The sequence below is a fragment of the Falco punctatus genome (assembly GCF_963210335.1).
Source record: "Falco punctatus genome assembly, chromosome: 6".
Lineage (NCBI taxonomy): Eukaryota > Metazoa > Chordata > Aves > Falconiformes > Falconidae > Falco > Falco punctatus.
This window is the reverse complement of record NC_137585.1, coordinates 24,162,720-24,189,953: the sequence shown is the minus strand read 5'-3', so window position 1 is coordinate 24,189,953 and position 27,234 is coordinate 24,162,720. Positions and strand designations below refer to the sequence as shown.

At 49.3% G+C, this 27,234-nt stretch overlaps 3 protein-coding genes across 5 annotated transcripts in view; 2 read left to right on the top strand and 1 right to left on the bottom strand.

Annotated features, from left to right (window-relative positions):
- Positions 1-27,234, bottom strand: part of CACNA2D4 (calcium voltage-gated channel auxiliary subunit alpha2delta 4) — a 152,608-nt gene that overhangs the window by 7,908 nt on the left and 117,466 nt on the right. Inside the window, exons 28-37 of the mRNA XM_080391564.1 lie at positions 20,650-20,711; positions 19,477-19,491; positions 17,527-17,571; positions 16,524-16,586; positions 10,750-10,820; positions 9,851-9,926; positions 7,983-8,035; positions 6,938-6,993; positions 5,544-5,564; positions 177-294 (exon numbers count right to left, since the gene is read on the bottom strand). Coding sequence (XP_080247690.1) covers positions 177-294; positions 5,544-5,564; positions 6,938-6,993; positions 7,983-8,035; positions 9,851-9,926; positions 10,750-10,820; positions 16,524-16,586; positions 17,527-17,571; positions 19,477-19,491; positions 20,650-20,711 — 580 coding nt within the window. The remainder of the gene's footprint in view (positions 1-176; positions 295-5,543; positions 5,565-6,937; positions 6,994-7,982; positions 8,036-9,850; positions 9,927-10,749; positions 10,821-16,523; positions 16,587-17,526; positions 17,572-19,476; positions 19,492-20,649; positions 20,712-27,234) is intronic.
- Positions 293-5,537, top strand: LOC308065510 (uncharacterized protein). The gene is given in 8 exon segments (XM_080391570.1): positions 293-4,273; positions 4,275-4,324; positions 4,526-4,749; positions 4,751-4,792; positions 4,795-4,905; positions 4,909-4,935; positions 4,937-4,948; positions 4,952-5,537. Coding segments are annotated over 8 exon segments (738 nt in total). The 5' UTR covers positions 293-4,031; the 3' UTR covers positions 4,982-5,537.
- The window catches only part of LRTM2 (leucine rich repeats and transmembrane domains 2), a 28,596-nt gene continuing 18,939 nt past the window's right edge, over positions 17,578-27,234 (top strand). For 2 of the 3 annotated variants that reach the window (XM_080391563.1, XM_080391562.1), the window contains exon 1: positions 20,742-25,633. The gene's annotated coding sequence lies outside the window, so the exon portion shown is untranslated. Of the gene's footprint in view, positions 18,204-20,741; positions 25,634-27,234 lie in introns of those variants that run through there. The other variant, XM_080391561.1, reaches the window with a different exon arrangement.

Below are 27,234 nucleotides of genomic sequence, written 5' to 3'. Positions count from 1 at the left end.
GGCTGTTTAGCTCTGCTCTCTGGCCACAGCTGTGGATGCGGCAGTGGCCACACCATGAGCACAGTGGCAGGGGACTCGTCTCAGGTGCTGTCGTCACCGGTGGGCTCTGTGACAAGGCTTGCATGCCATCAGGACCTGGGGAGCCCCCCAAATGAAAGGGAAGCTGCAATTCTTACTTTTGGCAATCTCCACAGTCAATCAGCCCATTGGTCTCCTTGATGGCCGGCTCATACACGAAAACGGGGTACTCGGTGTCACAGGGCTGCAAGGTGTCGTGCTTCTTGTGCCTGTGAGCTGCGATGGTAAGGAGAGAAGGTGAGGAATGAAGGGCAGAGGGTCTTACCGGTGTGGTCTGCACAGATGGAAGCATTTAAGACTGGTGATGTAGGTTACAGAAGGAGCCCTGCATGTGTGTGTGTCCCCCGACAGTGGCCAAGAGCAGGTGCCTACCAGGGAAGAAAGGGAAGGAGATGCTGCAGAACGCAGCCAGACAGCAATTCCTGCTCCCACTAGGTGGTGTGGGAAAACCAACATATGTGAGAAATGAAATGCGCCCAGTATTCCCACTCGCCTTCCTCAAGCACGCCTGGATCCTGCCCTGCCCAAGCCACAGCCGTGGGGCCACAGCAGCCACAGCACCCCAGGGACCCCCATGGCCAGTTAGGCAGGGACATTTGGGCACCGGTACCCCTGAGTTCAAAGGACAGGGGGTGTCTACCAAAGCAGCAGCCTTAATAAAGTCCCTCCTACCTAACCCAGCCCTGGTTTGTGCACTTTTTTAAATATTCAAAGCTGTGACTGAGCTGGTCCTTCATGCTGAGGGATCTGCCCCTGCGGGGATCCTGTGTGTCCATGGTGGGGTTCTCCATCAACCGCTGATCCTTCCTGAGCCCTCTGACGTTTCAGAGTGAGCCCACAGCAGGCAATTTGAGGGGCTGAGTATGTGTCACATCAAAAGAAAACACCGCCAGCTAACAGCTCTGGCCTGAGACCACAGGGAAGCAGACAACGGCTCTGGAGGACCAGCAGAGACCCAACTATCACAGAGTGCTGGCTCCTGGAGGGAGCCATCCCCTGCAGAGATAGGGAGCAGCTGCTCCATCACTCATCAGTTGCACTCTGTGGGAGTCCCAAACTGATTTGAGGATGAGGGGGAGCTGAACCACTTTGCTGAGCCTCCCTTCAGAAGCAAGGGCATCCTTTCTAGGAGTTCAGCAAAGTCCGTCTTGCCTGAAACTACTGCCTTGGGCCCTTCTGGCAATTATTTTCTGCAGCTGGAGGTAGCAAAGCCAGCTCCTGCCTCTGTAGGACACAGGAGAATGTCGCTGCTGGAAATGTGAAGCTTTGTTGCTAGGGCAGAGGTGGTTGCGGCTCAGCTAACAACAAATATAAGAAATGGCTTTTACATCAGCTTTGGGTCTGAGTACAACAGACTCACTCTGCAGCCCTGCACCCGCACAGCAGGCAGCCCTACCGGGGGAGCGGGCAGGGAGAGAGTCCTTCTGATGTGGAGGATGACCCTTGCAGCAGTGGTGCTGAAGATTTATAGAAAAATGCAGCAACATGAGTTTTAATCAGTGAACGTATGGTAAGAAGGCACCAAGAGGGCATCCATGATTCTGATGGGTAATTTGTATCACTGGAAAACCCTCACCAAAAGGCATGGTATCCTCTCCCCCGACACGGCCTGAGCACACAGAAAGAGGCAGGCACCACCCTGCAGAGCCTGCCATGCAAACAATGCAGATTACACGAGAGAGGAAAGCTGGATGATCTTCTCTGATTTTTCTCTCCACTATGGCAATCGAGTGACACAAGACATCCATTAAGAGCCAGGAACTGGAGCCCAAGCTTCCCTCTAATGCCTTCCTCAGGTGAATATGATGGGTACTCAAACACTTCCCTGCGATACAGAGTGCTTGGTAAGTTGCACCTTGTGCTTTTCTTCTGAACGTTCAAAAAACATCATTCGCAAAGCAGCCTCCTACTTCAATCCTTCCGGACTGTGGGACCCACCTTTTGGTATCACGGTTAGGTGCATTTTGCACAGATCCAAAGCACGCAGGGCTTGATTTCAGCATGATGCTTTGTTCTGTATTCACCCTGGATTCACACTAAATTAATCAGCTAAAGTCATGCTTTCAGGGTCTGGCAGAAACCCTGCTGCCAGCCCGGAGGTGCCTGGCTGTGCTCTGCCACCATTTGCCATCCCTCTGTGCAAACCCGACACTGCAGAAGTATGGAAAAGCCTCTCCCAGTTTTACTAATGGAGAACACCCTGGGTTAGCCTGTCACAGGGATGAACAGTCCTGAGGATATTCTGGACGAGCAGTAGAAGGCCCTGTTACCGAGGTGAATTTCAAAGGCTTAGACATTTCTGATGAAACACACAGAATGTTTTTTATGCTGTAAAGAGAGAAGCTGCAGATGCTTTCCAGCTCAGACTGGCTACTAACTGTATTCTGGCCACCGAAGTCCCTGATGGGCTAAAGGAATGTGAGGAAGAGAGCGGGAACCCTTTCCCTCAGCCTTCATTCACTGTACTAGTGGCTGGGAAAACAGCTCCAAACTCTGAAACAGGTGGCTAGACTGTCATAGTCTGGGCCATGGACAGACCTTCTTAGGGACATGCTTGTGGCAAGACCATGCATTGGTCCCTCAGACACAAACCATCAGAGTCCCATTGGATCCCCCCTGGATTCACAGCACTGAGTGACCGGAGCTGTCACCACAGCTCAGCTGTTGGTGATGGACTGTGCTGGTTCTTGCTCAGAAGAATAGCTGTGATGACCACAAAGGTGACTTGATATAGTTGGGACACGTCTGCTTGCAAGAATTTAGCGTATTCCCCATGTCAGGAGCTGCAAAGGGTCCTGACATAGCAGAGACTTTATCCAGGTCCTCATTTTCCCCCTGTTCCTGGTAAAAAATTATGATCTTCACTAGCTCCAGCTTCCTGGTATAGTGTCATCAAAACAGACGGAGTAAAAGCAATATAAAAACCAGTGGTGTGAAAGACGGGGTACAGAGAGGGGGTGAATGAAACCATTGGCTAGGAAAATACGGGATGGAAGAAGATCTGAGGCCTCCCAGCCCCAGCCAGTGTTGAATCAGGGCTGTCATGCTGGACTTGGAGGGCTTGGAGAACTGAGCCTCAAGGGGAAAGTCAGCTAAAGAGATGGCATGATCCACACCTGGGACAAGCCTGACCTGCACGCAGGGGCCAGAGCTGTACCTCGGCTCCCAACACGGGACCAGAGAGGCAACACCTGAGCTGCAGCGGCACTCGGAGGAGCAGCCGGTGCATCTGGAGGTGAGCAGTGGGAGGCACACCAGGTTTAGTCCCTTCAGGGGCACTTTTGCCACTGGCAATACGGGCTCAGTCACTCACAGAAGCCGCGTTTCTGTCTGGGTCTCGCATGACCGCCTGCGACTTGACTTGCCCTGGGTTAACTTTATCACGTGCACCAAGCTGTATTTTTAAACTCTGCTAAATTGGCACAAGTCCCCTGCACAGACCATCTTAAATCAGTTTTTGGCACAGGCTAAATGAAAAGAAGCCACTTTAAAATCTCCTAACTTCTGCACAGAGACAAGACCTATGACAGGGATTATGCTTAGGCCTACTGCCACTTAATTTGCTCGGAAGCAACGCAGCTGCAGCAGTATTGAGAAGTTCAGAGAAGCCCAGCAGCATGTACATCATCAGCAAAACGCTTGGGCTGAGCCTTTGCATGCACATGCTGGACATCAGAACATTATCAGCACTCTGAGTCTGGTGGTCAGGGATTAGTAAACAGCCAGAGGAGCTGATAACAAATTGCAAACTTTATAGCAAAGAGTGAGTTAATTCCAGGCTGTTGTTGCTACCATCTGCACTTCCAGAAAGACTTTGTCAGACATTTGGCAACAAATCCTCCTGAGTAGCAAAGGCAGCCGCCGCACCTTGTTATAAACTATACCACCCAGATTGTGAATTCTTTCTCACCAGCATAAATCATGCACCCAAGTCAGCGGATTTACTCTGGGACATGAGACAAAATCTGCCACTTAGTTACAAATACAAACCACAGAATTTAATCAATTATCTTGTAAAATATCCTCTGTGTATACTACCATGCAGTGAAAAAGAAACTTCCGTGAGCTACGGAATTCTAGAAATAGTCCTTTCTAGGCTGCATGCCTTGGCTGGAGGTATTTTTGGCTTAATGAAAAGCTTTCAAACCTGTGGTGATGTCCATAAAAGCAGAAGCCCTTACAAACAGAAAGGAATGAGATGCTGAGAGCAGTAAAAAATCTGGGGAAGCAAACATGTCTTCCCATCGCTTCTGAAAACAGATTTGCATGATGCGTGCAGTCTGCATATATCATGCCCATATTCCAACAGCATGACTCGCCCTCCCAGAAAGCCAGAGAACTTGGGAAGCAGAAATAGGCTCAGCGCTGCAGAGCCAGAGGTGCACAAGTCAGGCAAGGGTGAGCATTAGCTCCCCGACCATTAATTCCTCTGTGCATATCCCTGAATAAATGTGTGCTCAGTTTCCCTCTTGCAAAATGTCTCCTCCTCTTCATATTTTTTGCATACACCAGCCTTGGCACGCAGTCAAGAAAATGTTAACATCTCTGGCAAAAATCTACAGCCCTTTCTCAACAACACGTGCAATCCATTTCTTCCAGCCCCAACAGTATTCTTCCACTCCACTCCGCTCCACCCCCTACCCCCCACACCCTGCCACCATGGACACTAATTTTTTTCATCTGTAGACACCCTCTCTTTCTCTTCCTCTTCTTCATACAGTAAGACACATTCCAAATGTCTCTGTTTCTCTATCTCCGTCTCACACATACGTCTTGCTGGGCAGAGAGCAAATCGGCGAATACAGGCTAGATATGGAAGCAGGGAGATAGAGACACAGCCACAGTCTGGACTCTGTCTTGGAGGGATTTCTAACTTGCCTGTAGGAGCGGATTTATGAGCTAGAGCATACACTTATCAGCTGAACTGCTTGAAAGCAGTTCTGCATTATCCTGGGGCTGGGCTGGGATTCATCAGAGGGAGCTGAGCTGTGTAGTGTGGAAAAGAAGACTTAAGTTGCCTCTTAATAACTGAAGTCTATGAGACCCGTATAGTTTTTCCTGCAAGAAAGCACGAGTTGGTCTTTGGTTTTGGCATAACAACAGGAAAGAATGGGACAGCTGGGAAGCAAAGTGAAGGACATGCCATGGTACATGGGCTATGGGCCCACCTACACCGTAGTAACGAGGGATGGTGGTGTTTGCGCCCACAGGTCTTGAAGCGGCTGGTGTGCCCCTTCTTTTATTGACATCTCGGTGACAGACCTTCAATCACCAGCTCAGCCAGCTAAACAAGCAAGCGTATCACTTGCTGCTTTGCAGTGCAGCGAAATAGAGCCAGGCACTGCCTTGTCCCTGCCACACCTTTCTGCAAGCTCCCCATTGTCCAAAAGGTGGAAAAAAGTCTTTCCTAGCCTGCGACTTCTAGCTAAATCCTCCTCTTTTTGCTGTTAAGTGGTTCTACTTACAGTGATGGAAGACAGCCTTGGCTGGAGAAGTCGCATGACACACAGAGACACACAATGAAGATGGAACCACGTGAGAGTTGCACATGACGGCAGCGCAATGAAGAGATGAAATTTCATACAGCAGTCACGGGGGTGATGTGGGAGAGAGATGAAGAAAGCACAAAAGGAAATGGTGATGAGCAGGGCCGCAGTGAGAACCCCCCTCCTTTTTCCTCACATCTCCTCAAGTGAAGGCTAAATCAAACTGCGGTCCCCCAGGAAGAGCCACGCTGCCTCCTGCACTGCCACAAGCACTGCCCTTGCTCATCTGACTCTTCCTCACCAATTTCTGCCTGGGGCACTCCCGTTATCCTGATGCGTGTTAAGCAGCAGCCAGGGCTGTGTAGAAGAAGATAGCTGCAACTTCTACTGCCATCTCTGGCAATCTTCTTTGGAGGCGGTGAGTGGGACCTAAACAGTATCCAGACATCGGGCTGGTTCTCTGACTAGAAGGAACTCTTGCTTTCTAAAAGTGACTGTTTCCCCATTACACTGGGGGAGTTCAATGCAGAAGACTCAGCGCTGCAGCCAGCAGGGAAGGTACCACTGTCACCACTAAAAGCACCATTAGTGCTGAATAATTAGTCAGGATGGAATAACGGCACCTACATGGCTGTGCAGAGCACTCCTCACTTTTCCCTTTGGGTCAGCTCAGGGCCATGAACATCCCCCCTGCCAGCAGGGGCAGGGATGGGACTGCAGAGACTCCCGGGACGTTTCCAGCAGGCAGCACTGCAGCTGCAGGGCAGGTCACTGGATTTCAACCCAGACATACCGCTCTGCTGCACTCAGCTGCTGTGCAATGCCACGTGCTATCATCTTCTCTCCTCTAGAGAGGGTCCACTGGCCAAGCGTAGACCTCAATGTGTTATGGAACCTTACAGGTTTCTGGCTAGCTTCCCGGGACCCCTGCTAGGCTCCGGAGAGCCTGCTGCTCCAGCCCTGCTCAGTCCTGTCCTGTAGGCCACCTTCAGGGAAGACTGGAAGTCATTCCAACTGAAAGGCTTTGCAGTTGATGCTCTTTCATCCCACTGCATGTAGGTTGGGGGTCCTTGGGTAGAAGAGCCTCCCCCACCCCAGCAGTTACCCTGAGGAAAGCAAGCAGTGTGCTCCAAGCTGCACACTCCTCACCCTGACCGCTCTAGTGCTGTGGCAGCCTGAAATGGGGGTGGAAATGGGGGGAGATGGGGTGGTGGTGGGACCTGGAAGCTGGCTTCCAGTGTTTGTGGAGGGAGAGGTGGCAGGGCAGACAGCAAACTCCTTGAACGAGGCCAGGCTCCCCCATACAGCTTCTTCTGCCACCAGTGGCTGTAACACGCACATGCTATGGGGCGGCTGGACTCTTGTGTACTCACCATCTGCCAAGTTGTCTGAGTGCCAGAAGCTACTCATGTTAAACTCCAAAAGGAAGCTGTCAAAAGAGCAAGAACAGAGGATGCTTTTTCAGCAGCCTGGAAGGATGCAGGTGTCAGGGAGATGGCCCCGTCGCCCAGCGAGTATCAGTTCTAAAATGTTTACTAGAAATTTGCTGGCAGTGGAAGTCTGAGGTTTCTTTTTTTTTTTTTTTTTAATTTTATTTTTTCCTCTCCACATGATAGAGTGTAGCTCTGTATCATGGGATCTGTACTGTGCAATATCTGAATGGGCTTTTTCCTGAAGTACGTACTGTGCGGGGGCCTTGCCAGTGAAGGAAGGAATGAGCACAGCAGCCCCTGAGGCTGGGAGGGGATTCAGTCACTGCGAGACCCACCTGAGGAGCAGGCACGGATGGCCATCAGGGAGCCCATACCCTGGCTACTCGGAGGTACCTGCACATCACATTGAATTATTCTGTACCAATACGCTCAAGCTCTAGGAGCTGGATCTTTTCTGCACCTTCCCTTTTGCACACCCAGCCAGCTGACCAGCGGAACTTTCATCCTGATTTGAGCTTGACCTCTGATTCCCCCCCACAGTTTGAGGTGAGCCCGAATCCAGGCTTGATTCAAGGCCTCCCCTCTCTCCTGCCTTGCCTGCCACTCAGCTCTGAGCTCCCTGGCTTCCTTCCTTCAACCTTCACCCCCTGCGAAATGACGGCGTGCGTCTGCTCATCACGGGCAAAGGAGACAGGCAAGAGGACTCGGCATCAAGGATCTGCATGAGGTCCCAGGAGACCCGAGTCCTATTTTTGACTCTGTCACTTTGTACTGAGTGACTTCAGGTAAATCCCAGACCCACTCCAGGCCTCTGCCTCTCAAAATGGGAATAGTAATAGCTTTCTGTCTCCCAGGAGCAAGGTGCTGAGCTGAATGTCAGAAGGCTGAGAGCAATGCCCTCCGCGGGGGGCTCCGCCTGCAGCATTCTCAGCTCTCGCCCCCATTGGTCTGAGCCTCCCAAACACCCCCATCTTTTGGTACTCACATGAGGAAATCACTTATCAGCCATTTCACTGCAGCTAGAAAGGCATAAATTGGCTGGAGAACAAAAGAAGAAATGAGAAATACCATAAGGATCTGGTCAGAGGGTTTATAATTGTTATGCAGGACCCCACGTTTCAGACCAATTCCCTCTACTGATCAGAGTGCTTGAAGACAGACTGGAAATTCAAGGTCTGGGCATCACTGGAAAATGTTCAAAATACATCAAAAGCCAGCAGAGCTGCCTTGCTACTAATAATATCTTCTCACCCCCTCCCCGTCAGGGTCAGGGAGTTTATCACAAATGTATGAAGGACTTTGAAGATGTAATTGCTTGATGATTTCTCTCCAGTATGGATGACCTTGAGAGCTCAGAGCAGGAGAGAAGCACAGCTAAATGGGACACCACCAGTTTAGGATGCTTTTATGTTCTGATAGCAAGTGGTGTTTCTGGGACAAGTGACAGCATTGCCCAGGATTTAGTATTATCTGCCATTGATTGATTATGCTTAACTGGGCTTTCATCCAGCTTTTCCTCAAGATGGCATTACTTCTATGATCTTCCTGCTTTTCAGCTACAAATTGGAAATCCAGCATTGTCCCAGGGACAATCCATCTGCAGAGGATCCTGCTGCTTCTTTTCTTCATGGCAACTGTGTCTAATTTTCATCTTTCCCTCTCATAATCATGCCTGTATCCTCAAACCCAAAACAGATGCAGCAGTCACAGGGCACAAGACAATGTTCCGTAACTTACTTATATTCACCTAAAATAAGTCAGCAAAGAGTGAAATGTATATGTTGTTGGGAATCGGACCGATTTTTATGTATGTATATGAAAAATGGACTTTTCTTGATTTCTTCCTTTTCAAGGGTTTTGCTAAGATGGGAAAAAGAGAGAGGGAGGCTGAATTCTCATCTTTTTATTCTCTTCCCAATTCACCTCATTTTTGGCAGCTCATATTTTGTGACATTTCTTTTGGTAATCAGAATTGGAGGATATGATCGAGCAAATATTTTCACTATAATCACAATATTTTATCTATCCAGCTTAAGTATAGCCATTGCAAAGTTTAATTTTTTAGTTGTTTAAATGATAACATGTTGTTAAAAAGTAGCATTTTGTTGAAAATTATTTTACTAGAAAAAAATGACAATGTCACACTGTAAGAAGTACTGCCATACCACATTTTAAAGTATCAAAAACCTGATCATAACAGTTTAGGGTTGCTTCAACTAGTTTGAAGTGGCCTGCATGTTGAGTAATTACTTCTGTCTGTTCAAGGCCGGGTTAGGAAGGTAGAGTGGGATTAGGTTATTAGCTTGTATCAGCCTAAAGAGAGGTTGCATTTGGGTACTGCAAAAAGTTTCACTCTGATAGTTTGTTCCCTGGACTATCAGCATTTCTCTGCAGCTTTTACCCCTCTCTCTCTCTTGCTGCAAGCCCACTCATGCTTCCCTGAAAGGCTGACAGTTTTCTCCCAGTTGCTCTGTTCCCTGACAGTGCAACTCTCCCTTTTGAGCTGCTGAGTAAAACCGTGCCCTGTAAAAGCATTCCTGTTCATTTCAGCTGCTTGCTGGTTCCTTGGTTTTTAGAAGAAGCCTGGCAAAGTCTAGTACCTGTTCTCTCCCCGGTCCTTCTGATTTTCAGTGGGATCCTATACGCCAATGGAGAGCCAAATTGGAAACCACTGTCAGTGGCCATCACTGCCTCAGAAATCTGCCTTAGGTGAGTTTGGGCATTCCCATTACTTGAAAGCAAACATCTACTAAACTCTTTTGGGGAACGTGCTACATCCGTGTGTTGGAGATGGCCTAGGAGAAAGCCTCTGTGGCCAAGCCCAGAGAGGGCTGCATGCTGACAGATACGTACGCTGAGCAGAGGCCGGGCTCCGCTGTGGTGGTGGTAGGGTACTTTGCACATTGCTTGATAATCATACATGGTCACCCTGCAATCAAAACAAAACAAGTGAGCAGTCAAAAGCAAGCAATGCAACTGCCTATGGGACGCACACGTCAGCTTTTTCTAAAACATTTCCTGTACGGAAGAACTAAAGCAGTGGCCTGCTTACACGTGCCTTTGCTGTTTGGCCCATCCTGGATCTTGCAAAGCGGGAAATACAGGCTCTGGATTAATGTCACTGGGTCAGTACAGGAGGAAATTTGTCCCTAATTCCAGACGGTGAGTAAAGCAGGCTGTGAAGGAGGAGAATTATAATTCTAACTACCTCAGGTTCCCTTAGTTCCTGTTTTCAAGCCACTGAAACTCTGAACTCTCTTTGACATGGGCGGGGGGAGTGGAGTGAGGCGAACAGAGATATATTTAGTAGTGAGAGAAATGTGCTCAGCCAGCTGCAACACTACATCTGGGGGGCTCTCAGACAACTGCTCATAGAAGGGCTTTCCAAGTGGCAGAAGGAACTGAAGCACTTTATAGACAAAATGCCAAGAAATGTTTCCCATAGCATCTTGCCCTGGAAAAGACAGAGCAGCAGCTGTTTTCCAGCCACACAGAGATCAGAGTTACTGTCCTTCTTGGTGCTTTGCAGCAGGTGGAAGGGCAGGAGATGAGGAGAAACAGGGTGCATGGTGATGATGGCTGAGCAAGTCAGGGGAGAGGGCAGGTAGCTAAAGGAGCTCTTGTATCAAGAGAGCCACATGCATCAGCATGTGCATATTCCTCTGCTCAAGTGCTGCTTATGGGGACCAATAAGCTCTGACCCACACACCAGCTGAAGAAAGAGAAGTACAGCACAGAGATCCCCCGCTTACCGCCTGAACATGCCCATGTTTAGCAGCTGGGTCATTACTGAGCCTTCCACTGCACCCAAAAATTTTCCAGTCTGCAAGCATAAGAAAGGAAAAAAACAGAATAAATTGACAACAGTAAAATTTCCAAATTCTCAATGGGTCCAGCCAATCCAGTCTGTCCGGAGGCCTACTACACATAATGAGGGTTTTATAAGGAGGTAGCACCAAGCTTTGTCCTTTGGCTGGCTGCAAAGCCTGAGGGAGGACTTCCCCCATCGCCAGCTGGGCATCCTGCACCATTCCTATAGCACCTGGAAATTATTTAGCCCACGCAAGTCCCTACAGCTTGTGACAGAAAAAGGCAGAGACCCTTCAAGCTGCAGAGACCAGGCATGTTGATTCACTGGAAGCCTGGGCTCTCCTGTGGGGTTTTGTGAATCCACGTTCTCTGGATGTGAACGCCTGAATCTCTTCCGCTTAAGCCTCTCTGCTTGCCCACAGCTTCAGGGGCTTCGGACACCCCTGCTCTCCTGCTGCCCCAGGCAGACTGGCTCACCACGCATAAGTGCACCGTACAGAGTTATTTAGGTAGCAAATGCAATTGTACAACTCACTGCTGCGCAAGTTCGAAGCAGACAGTAACCCAAACAACGTGATACAAACAAATTCCTCCCTTAGCTTACACACTACACACTGGCACAGCGGGAACTGTAGCACAGGCTCCACCCTAGCAAAAGCTGCATTTGGGGGAGCAACAGCCCCCACATGATGCTTGCGTGCCTGAACTGAAAGTGCAGCTTGTGGCCCTCTTGTCCCATTCACGTTTCAGAGTCAATAACCCCAATTACAGTCCCTGCTGCTTTAAAGACTTCAAACAAACAACAGTTCTGGCTTTCCTGATTAATAAACCATGACAAATCTATTGCAAAAATGCTTCGGATCTGCCAAGTCCACTGCTTTGTTTGCAAGCAAGTAAGTAAAATACTCATAAATAAAAGTGCAGATATGAGCTGTCCTCTGTCTGTTTTCCTGGCTCGTGGGTCTTGACACGGTAAATACCTCCCATATGTTATGGAAGTGTTTGTATATTGCAGTTTGAGGGGACATTTTACTTTTCCACTGATAGGCCAGCAGTCATTTAGCACGTATTAGAAGATGACAGATGACTTCATTTATCTGAATGGGGCACTTCCACTAAAAAAACCCAACCCTCAGTCAGATTTACCTAAGATCATACGGTAATCATCTAACAGTAGTGTTACGTGGTTGTGAGCCTCTTCTCAACAGGCTTTAGAAGGTGTTTCACCGTATAAATTGATACACAACATCAACTCCCCCTCGAGCATTTAGGCTGTAATCGTCTCAGACATAGTCAAATGTGTCTGAGCAAGCGCTAACTTTTTTCACCTCCCTCGCTCTTTCAATCTGATTAGGGTGGTGAGGAGGCCAGCTGCTTCCATTTAATACCCGTCTGCAGCCCCAGCGGGAGCCAGAGCAGTGGGATTTAACGCGGTGCAAGCTGCAGCCCGTATGGTGAGGGGGCCACGGCAGGACTGCAAATGTCCCCTGTCCAGGGACGCTGATGTCTGACCAAATTTCTCCAGGTAGAATGTTGTTCCTATAGGTAAAAGTACGAGGAGCTGTAAGTGTAATTGAGAGTAAGGACTAGGGAATGTGTTCAGAAAAGCACCAGCAAACTGGCCTTTAACATCAAATCAGGCATTCAAAACTCAGCGCTGCCTTAGGTAGCAACACAGGAAAGCATCACTTGGCAGAAACCAACGTGGTCATATAACGAAGCAACATTTTGCAGAGCAGCAGCTCTTGTTACAACCCGCTTTCTCCAGTGATTGGCCGCTGCTGTCCTAGACATCCCTCTGCTGTGTATCTCCAAATTCCCAGCTCTGGGCAGGTTTCCACAGGCCCTCGCGATTTCAGCGGTTCACAGCCCAAAGCATGGCCTCTGACATCCTCGTGACACATGCTGTATCACACCCCCCTGCAGCTGAGAGCATACAAGTACACATGCAGGCTGTGCACAGGAAAGAGATGCATCCTGGAGCACACATGTGACTCAAAATGTACATCACTGCTCACATGTACATGTCTATGCTTTGCTGGCTTGTTGAGCAGTTTGCACTTTTGGTACACACAAAAGCAGTAGCCAAACAGGCTCTGCCAAATGGGCCAGGCTTTGGGTGAGGGGCCAGCCTCCTTGCTGCATGGCTCAAACAAAGCCAGCCCTTGCTTCTCCACAAGCTCTGCCCAGCCCTGGTGGGATCTTGGCCTTTTAGCTGCCACTTTGCACCCTGTCCCTGGAGCCCTACCTGGGCAGAGCATGCAGGCATACCCTGCAAGATGTTTTAGGGAGAAGGTAGCAGTCCTAGGAAAAGAGGTTTAATGAGCCAGGGGACACCTGGATGCAGAAAGCTGAGGGAACTCAAGACACTGATCTGCAGCTGCGCCTCTGGCTGGCAGTGAAAGGCGGCTAAAAACTCAGGGGTGGTTATAGGACCACGGCTGCAAACATCAGCAGAAACCTAGCATCGAGCAGCCCTCACTGCAGCCCAGCCAGAGCCTGCTATTTACTTTCCCTTCCTCCCCTGCCCTGGATCACCTGGTCCTGCCCTCACTCAGTCCCTTCTCCTGGCTCTGGCTATTAAGTCTTTGCTCCCTCCACGATGAATCTAGATGGGGAGATTAGCTCGAATTAAGAGATTACCCATTCTTCCCCAGGTAATCCTGCAGGGAGCTTCTAACTCGTCACTCATGAAAATCCTGAGTCCCTCTTTCTTCCCGGTGGCTTCTGGCTGCCAGTAAGCTTCCTGCTGCCTTCACACAGAGGTTATTGTAGCCAATCCCCCATACTGATCCCTCATCCCAAGGGCAGAGGAGATCAGAGCCTGAGTCAGGCTGTCCTTAGCCCATTCCTTCATGAAGTCGCTTTGCTTTCCAGCGTGGTCACCCAGGGAAGGTGGTGCGGGCGGCAGGCAGCCCCGGGCAGGCAGTGCGGCTGGGTGAAGCACCGCAGCTCCAAGGGAGTCAGATGGAGCAAAACACCTCAGAGCCCCCAGAGCCAGTCTCCAGCACCAGCCGCTCGCCCCGGGGGCTATGGGGACACAGGCATTTTGGCAGCTCTCTGTTATTCTTAGCTTGCGCTTTGCCCCAGGAGGCAGGTGGTTTGGACATGAAAGCTCCTCAGTTGCCTTCCTCAGGGAAGCAGGGATGCACGTGGGGCCCTGCTTGCGCTGAAGCTGCCACTGCCCATGTGGCTCAGCACAGCATCCTGGCTCCTTTGGCATCTGATAAACTCACTCCCATCCCGGCTGGTGGGGCAGAACAGGAATTGTGTGGGCAGGCTGCCCTTCTCCCTGCTGCTGGGCTGAAATGCTGGCCCAGGCAGCTGAGCCCAGTGGCTCATGGGGCAGGGAGGGAGGGCAGTGAACTAGCTGACTTCTCTAGAAAGGCAAAATACCCCCAAAATCCAGCAACAGGACTTTTTTTGGCATTATGCTAAAGGATGCACTGAGGGAAGAGCGTGCAGGGGGGCAGGGAAGGCCACTTAGCAGCAAGTGATCCCACACAGCAACATCCAGGTGGCAAGGCTGTGAAACTCAGGGTATTGATTTAATGCTGCTGCTGTCTTGAATTCCCTGTAGGGTTTAACGCTGTGGACACTCATGGTGCCACCAGGAAATAAAAGCAGTAACTGGAACAACATAAAGAAATCAGAAGAAAAGTAGTGGTGAACTCAGAGGTCAGGGAGGTAACAGCTGGAAGAGACCACAGCTGTGATGCCAGCCAAAATGGAGGCATGTGGGTAATGTTTATAATTCACCTAAATCTACTATAATGTTATTTTTCTGCTAGTCAGATCTTTCAGAGATGAGATTTTGGAAAAAAAAATTTTCCTTAAGATGCAGGAAGAATACAGAGACAGAACCCAGGAGAGTGGTGCTGAGGACAAACAGCAGACATTAGCTGAATGGATACATGCCACAGGACTCAGCACAGCACCTCTGAAAATGCATGGGAGTCAGAGGAGGAAACAGCAACTCCTGACTACCTGCCCATCACAAACATACAGTAGGACCTGGCCTCCCAGAGTAGGCAGCCAATACAAATTTACAGCATTTTCCTCCCTTATTTTTCAAATTTTCTCTGCTTTTGTTTTTTTGGCACACCGCATCATTGAAGGGGCACTTTTACTGGAATGTTCAGTGTGCCAGGTAGGTCACACTGTTTTCCCGACAGAAAAGAGCTTGGTTATTCCTTCCACTATGCTCCCCTTGTTATCCGTCTGTATCACCCCCTGGTGCCACTGTGTTGCTGATTCATTTTGCCTTGTGAGTCTCAACAGTTCTCATCCTGGCCTCTCTGAATCCACTGTGTAGTGCCTGCAGAATTCACGATCTCACCTTTTTCTTTTGCCAGCCTGTTCTGAATATGCTAACCAACACAAGCCCAGATGGGAAACCATGGGACTCATATAGATGATGTTTTCTGTTTAAATACCAGTCTAAAAATTCCTCTTCTTTCTTTTCTGTCCCAGCTACTTTGAGGTCTTTGCTGCTACTTCACGTTTCACTCTTAAACCAGAACTTCTTTAACAGCTTCTTGTAAGGGATTCTGTTCAAGGCTCCTAGAAAATCTGAAATGCAGTAGGTAATCCATTCTCCCTTATCTCCTGATTTACTCACACTGTCAAAGAACTATAGCTGATAAGATAGGTTTTCTTTCTTTATAGAAGCTGTGCTTCTTGTCCCAACCACATCCATTGGGTGTTCTGTTACTTTATATTTAATTTCCTTTTCATCCTGTTTGTCACATCTTGAAAAAAGTAATTTCTGGAATTGGATCTACTGACTTCTGGAAATACACACACAGTATTTTTTAACTCCAGTACTACGGCAATTTCAATGAAAATCCACACTTCCATCAGTAACAAAACCACTTCATTTCCCGTTTCTTCTATAAGGCCACTGTTGCTATTGACTTATTGCTTTGTAGTTTATGAGACTGTTCCAACACACTACTTTCTGACATCCAAATCTATGGTCTTTTATTATTTTGAAACAAATAGCTTTGTGGTGAATTTACTGGAGAGCAGAAATGTATAGCTAAACCATGCAGCATTGCCTTTATCCAGGCTGCATGAAATGTCACAACACAAACTGTACTCCTTCATCTCTCTAGAAACGGTCAGTGAGGCACTGGTAGTAGGAGGAAAGGAAGCAACTTCTGTTGCTTATTTTTTATTACTATTCTGAGTCTTTTTCCTTACTCCTTTCACCTCTGCGAGTCCAGTAAATCCTCCAGTTTAGGTGTGCTTCTATTTCCAATTTGCTTAAATGATTTTGTCTTCCTTTTTGCTTTTGGTATTTTTCTTTTACCATCCCCTCAGTTTTCTTTCCTGAAAAGCACCTGCTTCGACTTCAGAGGCACTCAAAAATGCTGCTCCTCTCCCTTCCCCTCCCACGTCAGGGCATGCCTGTCTTCTGGGACTGTCTCTGATCATCTTTCAGTAGCATCTGTGTCGAGGGAAAGGAGTCTAATTTCCTCACTTCTAATAAAAAGATATTTTGACTAGTTTCTTCCTTATCACTGCAAACTCCTTCCTCACCTAGAATGTGCTGTCACTCTGCCTAGAGGCTTCCCCCTTGCTGCACAGCTGAATTAAATGACACCATGGCCACCCTTTTTACACAACTGAATTTCATTTGTTTCGAACAGCTCTGGTGGGTTATTTAGGAACAAGCCAAGCACACTCTCCTTCTTCTCTTATGCTCGCTTACCTCTGCAAGTCTTTTGGAAACAAGTATAAAGCCATTGTTATCAATGAGGAAGCAATTCAGAATCTGCAGAAATGAAAGAGAAGCAACATTAAAGACAGCTTTTTTTCATGGTTTTCTGGTATGTACCGCTGTGTGCAGGATGGAGTGGTGTGGGCTTGTGCTTGTGGCAACAGCCTCAGTATTTCCATACCTAGCCCCACGGCCCAGCTACTACTGGTTTTACACAATTTACTTTTCCTTCTCTGCCTCCATTTTGAGGTATTTAGCTCATGAGCTGTCTGCGACAAAGACTGTCTCCTGCCAGGGCTGTGTGCAGGCCTAGCAGGCTGTGAGCCATGCTTAAGAAGACAAGGCATCCTGCAGGAAGCAACAGTGTATTTGGAGAGCACTTCTCTTTAAGTAAACAGTATCTACTGCTTTCCATCTTCAGATTTCAGAGATATAACCACCCATGAAGTAACCCTCTCCTCACTGCTGAGTGTCAGTGCTGGTCTTATTTTTATCTTGCAGAGCAGGAAATGGAGGTACAGGTTAGGTCTCGCAGGGAAAATCTAGGATGAAGAGCAATTCCTATGTGAATACAGAACAAAAACTCTGCTGATCCTGCTCTGAAGGGCAGAGGACCTCCTGTCCCAAATATGCCTGAGACCAAGGCTGAAGCAGTGGTGTAAATGCAAAGAGGTATGCATGTCATGCTGGCAGCCACTCTCTTTGGAAGACCTGAGATGACAGTAAGATAGCCTTAGAGGAGACTGACTCTCCCAAGTCACTGGTGGGTATCCCCATGCCCCTGCCCAGGCTCAGCTGATGTCTCACAGCTGAGAGGAAGACCTAAACTGGAGGTTTGTCTCAGCAGCACAAGGACCTGCCCCAGCTGTGCAACCTTTTGTGAGGAGACGATAGGCAATACCTTTTTTTTGAGCAGGGGGAGACAGAGACCTCCACAGAGCAGGCAGGCAATCACACCCATCACAGATACAGGGAAGAAATCTGGGCAACTTACATCATCCTGACAGCTTAGTGGGCAGGCACCATCGAAGGCACTACACTGGAGAGGAAAAACCGAGAATTAACCACAGCATGATTTCATCTTACAGTCTCCCCCTTGGGATTGCTGAGCTAAAGGTCTTTATACCAGCATCCCATAAAGCTCTGCAATTTAGCTGGCATTTCCACCAAGACGAGCTCCACAGCATGAACACGTACCACCCCCGACCTTGGCCGCTCAGTGGCTCTGCATGCTCCCCACCTCTCTGAGCAACATCTCCTCTGGCAAGGGCTCTGATCCTGCACCTGCCTCCCTGACATGCTTCCAGCAGTACCTGTGCACTCTGAGCAGAGGTGGCACTTGTAAAGAAAGGGGCAGCATCAAGCTCTGGCTGCGAAAGCAAAGGTTACTGTGTACCAGTGAGAAACCAGCATGCATTTCAGTGTCTGCTAGTATCTGGACTAAAACACATGGCATGGTATTTTAGATCAGGATTCTTCTCAGGCAGGGATTTTTTTGTTGTTGTTGCTGTTGGTTTCTTTATTCTCCAGACAGCTAATGATAAAATAGGATGTGAATGGTGCTCATGTAGCCCAAGGCACCATCCATTTGTTTCATTTAGGATTTCTGTGTACCGGACTTGACATGTGTTTCACAACAGTGAACTGGATGGGGACACGAGGGGTTAAGTGGTGAGTAACAAAGCCCTTCAGGTTGTTCTGAGTGTGCCGTGGCTGCATGTGTCTGTCTCTTTGTGTTATTTTTTAATGCTATTTTCTGTAGCAGCAGAGGGAAGAAATCTGACATGGTGTTGCCATTTCTGTACACGGGGTCCCCTTCCTGCCAGAGGTTTGCTGGGGTCAGGGAAGGACACTGATGTGTCACGTAGCCTGTCTGCTCTCGGCTAGCTGCCCTTTATTTCTGCAAAACCCTTATGCATAAACCTCTGCCCCCTTTCTGGATGATTCTCAGCGACAAGAGATGAATTTGCCATTTCAAATCACAAGACCGTTACTTTCAGTTAGAATTTGTTTCTCCTCTTGAGTTCTGCAGAACAAACCCAATAGCTTCAGGTTTCTGTCCCTCAACTTCAGAGGAGGCTCAGAGATGCCTGGGTTTGTTTCAGGCCCCATGGTTTGCAATATTGCATGCTCATGCTCTGACTCCACCAGGCTTTTTGAGGCTTTAGGGATGACAGTTTAAAAACATCCCTTTACCCACAGCTGCAAGCATTGTCTCACCACAAACCAGCATTGGGTTGTTTTGTCTCTGTGGACATATGCATAGAGGTGGCCCTGTGCTTCATCCCTGGTGGGTTCCTTCCTTTGGTCAGCAGAGAAATGTAGCCACGATGAACCATTATTACGGCCTTGGGGGATAGCAAATACAGCACCCAGAGATTGGAAATCAGAACAGAAACCCAGGTGAACCAAAGTGGTTTCCCACAAGAAGGGCCCGTGTCTCATGGTATCTTCCTCAGCAGTGTGAAGGCCGAGACTTGCTGCCACTGCTCTTCCAGACCTGGAGATGCTCCAGCAGTGCCCGGTGCTGGGGTGGCCATGCAGCAGCAGCACTGTGGTGAGGAGCCCAGTCTGAGAGCACCAGCAGCTTGCAGGGAGCCCCTGGCAGGGGCAAAGCTGAACCTGAGCTCCCTGGTTGCTCTGAGACCACATCTACTGCGCTATAGGCACAGCTCCCCCCTCAGAGAGCAGCCTACCTCACAGCATCCTCCTGCTGTCGGTCAGGTCTCTGAAACGCTGCAACCCAGAGCGCTTTCAGCTTTGCCAAAGACACTTAATTACTGTGAAGACAAACACAGCCTACAACAGGCTTGGACTGTCTCCAGTGACTACAGACAAGGGACAGTGCCTATAATATGCTGGCACACAAGTGACACAATTACGAAGCTGAGCTGTGGCAAGGCATGCCAGGATGCCTCCCCATCCTCAGCTTTTGTCTACTTACATCAGTGTCATTGGGCTGGGAGAGGGGAGGCACAGTATGGACATCCAGAGTGGCACAGCATGCGGTAAAGCAGGAGAGAGAGAGAAAACAAAAATCTGTTAGTCATTCCTGTCAAATGGTGGTCATATCCTGGGAAACTGTACGCAGGCTTTTTTTCATACCAGCACCTCCAGGGCTGTGGCTTGCAGGCACCTGGCACACAGGCCTCCTTTCAGCTTCTTTAATGAGGCTTCCCAGTTTCACTTAACACACATGCTCAGGCTTTGTTTCTGTGAGAACTGCCCGAGTATGGCCCTCAGGAGATTTTTTTTCAAAATGAAGCGTGCTCTGCTGATGCTTCAAGATGTGCTCACGTGCTTTGCAGAAGTCTTTTTAGCTCAGGTTAGGTTTATGTGATCTCCCACCTGCGAGGATGCTCTTGCCACCGCAGCCAATTTTGGGATTTTCTGTTCCCTGTGTGCGCTTGCCTCCTGCCCTCCTATCTTCTCTGTCATCCCAGTCTGATGACAGTTCCCCCTCCTGACAGCAGAGAGCTGCTTCTGCTGTGTGCTGCTTCGGTCCTGTCAGTCTCACCTCCCCTGAAAGCAAAGCCTGGGGGGAAAGCCCCTGGGTGGTAAGGGAAAGGTGTTTCACTTTTCCTGCCTCCCAGGCTTGGGGGGGGGGGGGGGGGCTGTTTTAATTATTCCATCTCTCTCAGTCCAGCAAGAGTGTCCAAAATTAGGACAATGCTGAAAGCTTATCCCTGGAGCAAATGATTTTTGTTTTGGCAAGCTGATAGCGTTTTGTTACCATCATCACAATGCTAAGAGAGGACAGTAGATTTTTTTTCCATGTGCCCAGAATTGCAGATTTCCATGAGGCTTCTGAAAGGCTGAATGAGCACAAACATATTTCCACAATTAGATGTGTCATATGCAGTAGAGTTAATGCCAGGCCAGGATGCTGACACTGTCAACACGGCATTTGTAGAACAGACTCAGGGCTCACATGGCATTAGTGCCGTCAAAGGATTACAGAAATGTGTGACTTCAAACTAATCTACTTCACAGACCTTTTAATATGAATTTCACAAAAGCCTTCCTCAAAATGCCATGGGATGTGATGTAATATAGCATCGACCTAGCTGACAAAGAGCATTAAATTGTCTCTCTGAACAATTGCTGATGCACCTACCTGTTGCATGGCCATCCAAAACTTGCGTTGGAGCAACTCCAGCTTAATTTGCACACCCACAGCTATGGGAAACAAAAATGGGGGGGGGGGGGGGGAGATGAAAAGAGGAATGTGCAAGAGAGAGAAAGACAAACACAAGTTAGGAAAGGAGGAGTAAATATTCGCCTGAAGTGATGGGATGGAAATCACAATTGCAACCTGCTTCCAAGTGTGAACGATAAGCATAGGGGGATCAAAGCTGAGTCAGACTGCCAAGTGAGAGTCAGAGGTTTAACAAGGTAGAGGAAAAGAGGACACTGACTGCAATGAGGTACTGACACCTCCCTCCCATTAAATACGATGGAGCTACAAACAAATTAACAAACCAAACAAACAGACAACCTCCCCTAGAATACCACAAAAAAAACCCCCTCAGGAGATCGAGCATGTGAGCTTTCATCTTTGTCTTTTGTGGATTTGCCTGGCCAGGGAGGATGTTTCTGATCACCCCAGCCTCAACTCCTGCACCACACACCATCAATCAGAAATAAAGTAGGCCAGTGCAAGGAAGGGATTTATTTGAAAACCTACTTGTCTCGAGGGGAGACAACAGTGATTTAGATTGCTCCTAAGCCACTACAAAAGCACAAAAATATCAATGCACTTGATGGAAAAGTGACGATTAGAAGTAGCGCTTCGTTACCTAGTCCTAGCCTAGTGCACGCTGGGCTAAGCAAATGTGCATGTGTGTGTGTGTTTCTTAATGAAGTGCGTCCTAATTTCTTGGCTTAATTTCTCTTCTATTCCCAGCATCATGTTCCTGAAGTAAGGCATAGCTCCACAGGAGAAGAAATAGTGCAGGGTCTCCCCGACAGAATAACCTGGCTGTCCCTGGGTAGGTTGCCTACAAGCACACATAATAACCAGTGCGGTCGTGCGCAGCCTGGCACAGTGATAGGGAACAACAGGGCTGTATGTCAACTAGTTGAATCCAAGAGCTCTGCAGGAATTACAGCCTCAAGCAGGACCTTGAAATAGAATATAAAGTGCAAGTGAGAGAGAAAAAGTATAGAGAGGACGTACAGAGAGGGAGAGTTTGAGCCTTTTTTCATAACCACCAGTATCAGGTGGATGAAGTGTTGCTGTTCCTACAGATTTCCTCTGAATTAGCAGGAGCTTCAAAGGGGGGAACAGATCCTTTAAATCTGAATCATGCCATGTGGGTGCTTTTAAGTTAACAGTATGATCTGATGCTCTAATTCAGATGGGTATGAATTAAAACCGGAGTATGCAATGGCATATTTTCTTGCAGCATGTACAGAGACCCTGGCGTCTGGCATCAGCTCTGCCTTTTACACCAGTGTCTGTGTCACATTCCCAGTGCTGGTGTGTCTTACAAAATCCCATTCACAGGCACACTTCTTACCTGTCTTTCCCTGCTGTAGATTGAATCTCACTGCCTGTACTTGAGGGAAAGGAATGATTTTGCAGAGCTGCCTTGCCCTAAGCCTCGAAGAACACAAACCAGACCAGACAAAGAGTGCAAACAAAGGAGGAAGGACAGGGCTGAGTCCAGCCCGGGTGAAGATTCATAAGCTTCAGTGGGGCTATCGCAGGCATGTTTTGGCTCGGTGCCCCTGCTGACAAATCGTCAGTCCATGACAGAAGGCAAACAGTGCTGTTGCTGCTGAGTCCAATGAAGCCCACGCATCCGATTCGGTATGTAGCTTTAAATAAATTCATCATTATCCTTTGAAACCATCTCAAGAAAGAGTTATTTCCCTTATCACGGCAGATCACATCAATGGGACTGAGCATTACCAAGGACATAGTTTTTATGAGACTTGAAGAGGAGTTGATACCTACATAACTAACCTTGCAATGCAGAGACTTACTCCATGGCTCATGTTTGTGCCAGTGGGAACAACTAGCTTCAAATTGTTCTTTGAAAGGAGCTTAGCCCCTGGTTGTGAATCCTTGCCTCTGCCCGGGAGGCATGAGTAGCATGTACTGAACTTGGACAGAATTGCCTGCAACATGAAGAAGGAGAGTACCTGGGGGCTTGCACCGGTGGCCAGTGGCAGGGACAGAAAGCAGTCTCCCATTCTCTTTTTTCCTCTCTCCACCCTGCTCACAGCCATGTCTACCCCGTCTGTGCCATCCATCAGCAAGCTTCTTCCTTTGGATCAATCTTTGCACCCCTAACTTCTCTGCAGGGCTTGTGCTTACTCACCTTCCCTGCACTAGCCCTTTCTTTCCTTCCCAGTGGTCCAACACACATTTCTACCTATTCCCCATGGAGTGGCAGTGAGCACAGCTCTCCACATCACAGCGCAGTCTGAAGAGATCATTGAAAGCAAAGCTGGAGGCTATTCTGTATTGCAGTCAAGTTTGTCTGTCTGGATGGCACCTATCACAGGGAACCATACTTAGCAGGATTGCTCCATGCCAGTCAGTGTGGATTGGCAGCTCCTGGCAAGAACTGTGAGAAACTTCCACACATTCAGGTGACCTGATGAAGGCATGGGAGCTGAGGAGAAACAGGCCACAATCACCCTTCCAGTGCTACTAACAAATAGTCACCCGGGTGCCTTCAGGCTGTTGGTAAGGTCGGGGAGAAAAGAGGAAAGCAGTGATTCAGTCTGAGGTAAGGATGATGCTACAAGCTCAGGTGAGAGGGAGAAAACTGGAGTAAACCCCTGTCTGCTTGTTCCAAAGTATACTGATCGTTAACGAGCCTTTTTGCTCTGGTGGTAAAGAGTATGCTGCAGGAGTGGGAAGATCTGAGGTCCATGAAACAATGAGTGGCCCTGGCATGCAGCACAACAACTGTAGAGTCCTCAGAGAGATCATGGCTAATAGTTTTATCCCTACTCATGTGTAAACAACCTGTGTAACTGTAGCATCCCAGCAATGAAATAGAACATAAGGTCAAGCAATGCTGTACACCTTGTATAGTTAGATGTTGCTTCACAATGCTGATGAGCTACCCAGACCTGTGCACACCTTCCCACCAGCAGCACTCTGCCTGCAAAGCCAAGCAGTGCCTGCTGCATGGCTGCAGCTGGCTTTCTCAGTCATATGCTGCCATTCACTGTGGAGATACAAGTCTTCCCCCCCACCTGTTCATCCCTCCGTTGAGCATGTCTGCCTCATTAGCTCATCCTCTGCTTGCCTCTCTTTCGGTCTGCCTTCCCTGGCTTCTTTCTTTGATTATCCATATGCTGTTCTCAGAAGGAGCTTTCCCCAAGATTTAATTTATGGGCCCGCTGCACAACAAAAAAGCATAACAAAGTCTCAAGATTACATCCTGTAGAGTGCTAACCAAGATTTACCTTGCCATTCACAACCTGTTTGCATGGCAGCTGGTCCAATGGTTAAATAAAACTCATGATTCAAATGGAAGAAGGTGCCAGAGCAGCAGAGCAGCTCTGCCCATACTGTCCTTTTGCATTCCTCATTCCCTGTTTCCGAAATACTCTCATTTTCCCTCTTGAGCCAGCAGCCAAGCTGGCACACTCAGATTTCTACTTGAAGTCCCCTAAAAATTTTACTTAAAAAACAACTTCCAGGCAAATGAAAATGAACAAAAAGCCCAAACCAAGGGCAGCCTGCTTATGACACTGGACCTGACAAAAGAGGCAGTTCAAGTGCATCAGCAAAAGAGTGATTCTCGCAAACCTGAGCTACCAAGGTCCTCAGCAAGCTAGCGGAAGGCAAGGAAGGGGTCTGATTTGGGGGAGGGGGGCAGGTTGCAGGAGCCCATGGGAGAGCACAGAGGAAAGCCTGACAGCGGCAGTGGGCTGGATCTGGGTGCTCACCACACACCTGTACTGGCAGGCTGTGTCAGGGAGGGCAGGGCACGCCTCTGTCACTGCATGGATGTAACTGCACCCGACGCTTGTGCTGGACGTACGGCTGTGCACGCTCCCCCCGCCGCACACTGAATTCAGTGGGTGCAAACACTCCTCTCTTCCACCCATTCCCCTCATCCCATCTACCCCCTACCAGCACTCCTAAAGTTTTCCCGGAACCCCCAAGGAAACAGACACCGGCTTGTGCTGCATTCAAGCAAGGAAGCATTACAGCAGCCTGTGTGCTCAGCTGGTGGGGATGCCCACTGTGGCCGGGCAGGATGCGGCCAGCCTGCGGGGGCACCTCCCCCCGCTGCCTCAGGAGCACCAGTGGAAAGGAGGTGCCTTGCTCCCAAGCCCCTTGCTTTCTTCCCCGCTGCCTCCACTTTGCTGCAGCCACTCACCTCACCCCTATACAAAACCCAGGGCTCTTCCCTTCTCCTCCTCGCGCCTGCCTCTCCGGCTTTATTGTCATCAGCCATACCAGGCAGGGGAGAGATGGAGGGAGGGGAGGAGGTGTTTGGCTCAGTGCCTCCTGTCATAACCTGTGCCTGACCAATCTGCCTCCCGAGGGGCTGTGAGGAGCTCCCCCGGCTCTGGCATCTCCTCACCCCTCCTTGAGCCCTTCGGCTCCCGGCACCAGAGAGGGATGGTGGCAAGGGGGAGAGGAGGGAGAGAGAAGGACTAACAGAAACTGCCCTTTCTCCAGGATGGGTTAAGAAAAATGAAAACCTCCCGAGCTCTGTCCTCTGGGTGTTTCGGAGCAGATCTTGCCTGCCTGACGGGGTGACTCCTCTGCACTGTCTGTGCGCGCTCCTGTGCGTGTGCTGCTGCCATCGCAGATGTACCCCCAGCTGTCACTTCGCTGCGCGCAGTCGCTCCCTCTCCCGCCTCTCTCTCTCTTTCCCTCTCCCTCTATTTATTATTTACGGAGGATTATAGTCCCTTTCCCACGCTGCCATCTCACTGCACGGCTCCTCTGCCCTGCACACAGGGCAAGCGGCTGGCTAAGAGGGGCTCCTGCCAGCTAGGGTCCACCAAGAGCCCAGCTGGCAACGGAGGGACTTTCTGCTGGATTTGTTTTGGGATTGTACTGGGTTTGCTGGAAGAGCTGCTGTTCTCACAGGAGGGTCCATCCCAGCCCGAGAGAGGTAAGTAAATACTTCTCTCTTTTGTATTTTCCCCACTCCCCAGCTATGCAAGACCAGTGGAGCTGCCCCCCAGGAACCGGCTTCCCCAGGGAGGAAAGCGGGGGTCAGGGGCTGCACCGCCTGCCAGACAGCAGTGCAGGAGTCCTGGCTGTGCGAGGCTGACGGGCAGCGATCTTCCCAATAAGGCAGAACGACAGCCCTGCCGCAGAGGCTGCTGGTACTGGTTCCAGTCCAGTTTCAGTGTGGGCAGTTGGGAGCAGCTTCTCCCAGCTGTGAATGGCACCAGCATTTTTCACTGCAGCACAGGCAGCTCAGGTGCAGCTTTGAGGCTAAGTGCTCGCTGCTGTGGTCACTGGGTACCGGCCAGCTCCTGGGGAGCTGTGGCTCTTGTCCCCTCTTTGGTGCTGTGAGAAGGGCCAGCATGCGAGGTGCCACTCACCTGACCTGTGGTGGCTTTGCTGGGTATCAATTTGGTCTTAGCTGTCTTAAAGAACAACCTAAAATGGAGAAGCGAGGACCAAAATTGAGCAGGTCCAGCACTCAATACACCGCTTTAGTACGCCCCCCATATATATGTGTAAGAATGTGTGTGTGTGTGCGTGCACATGCATGTACAATTTCACACACAAAGCTCACGGACACGACCACAGGACATTAAGCAAAGGATGCCATATCACAAGTAGAGCCAAAAATAAGTCCCAAGTTGCTTCCAGCATCCTTGCAGGCTGAGCCTGCGATATCTGAACTTTTGGGCAGAAGGCACAGGGCTGAGGGTGGGGGTAAAATGCAGCACAGAGAAACTTCCTCACCTTTTCTGCCACTGCCTGGGAGGAAAGGGGGAGAATGAGGTCCCGAATGAGCTGATGTGAAGTCCCCTATGGATAGGGGTATATATGTAAGTGTTAGTGTGAATTTCTGTGTGCGCGCATATGTACGTGTATGCATATATACACATGCACAGACATGTGCACACATACATCCCACACAGGGCATTCTGCTCCCCCCTTCTCCCTCTGCTTGCCCAGTTTCTTACTGCCACTGCATCTCATGCTAATTAAGAGAGACATGTAAAATCAGAGCTCTCCTGGACTGGGGAGAGAGGATGCTTGGAGCTGTTGCTCCAACCAGGTCACGAACGAGCCAGGGCCCAGGACTGCCGTGTGGACTGTCAGGTAGCCTGAATGTGCCACATCCAGTGCATCCCTGATAGCAACAGTAATGCGCAGGGTACGGCACTGCTCTGCTGCTGGTGCCTGATCTGCCACCCAAGGACGGAGGGAGAAACTCAGATTTCATTTTGGAAAGGGCTGGAAAAGCTGCTATTGCAGGGTTTAAAGAAGGAAACCCTTAAAAGACAGAGGGACCCTTAAGGGCACACAGGGACTTGTCACGAAGCAGGGGACATTTCTAGCAGTGAGGAGGAGGGGGTGCCTTCCAGAATTGCGGACCATTTTTCTTCTGAGCTTTGCTGCTCAGGTCTGTTGGGGGGCGGGGTGTATGTGGATCTTCCCCTAACTGCTGTGGGCAAACAACATTTGCAAGGGAATTATTCCACATGAGTGAAAGGCTTGGGGGAGTTGACTCCCTGTCAGACATCTGTG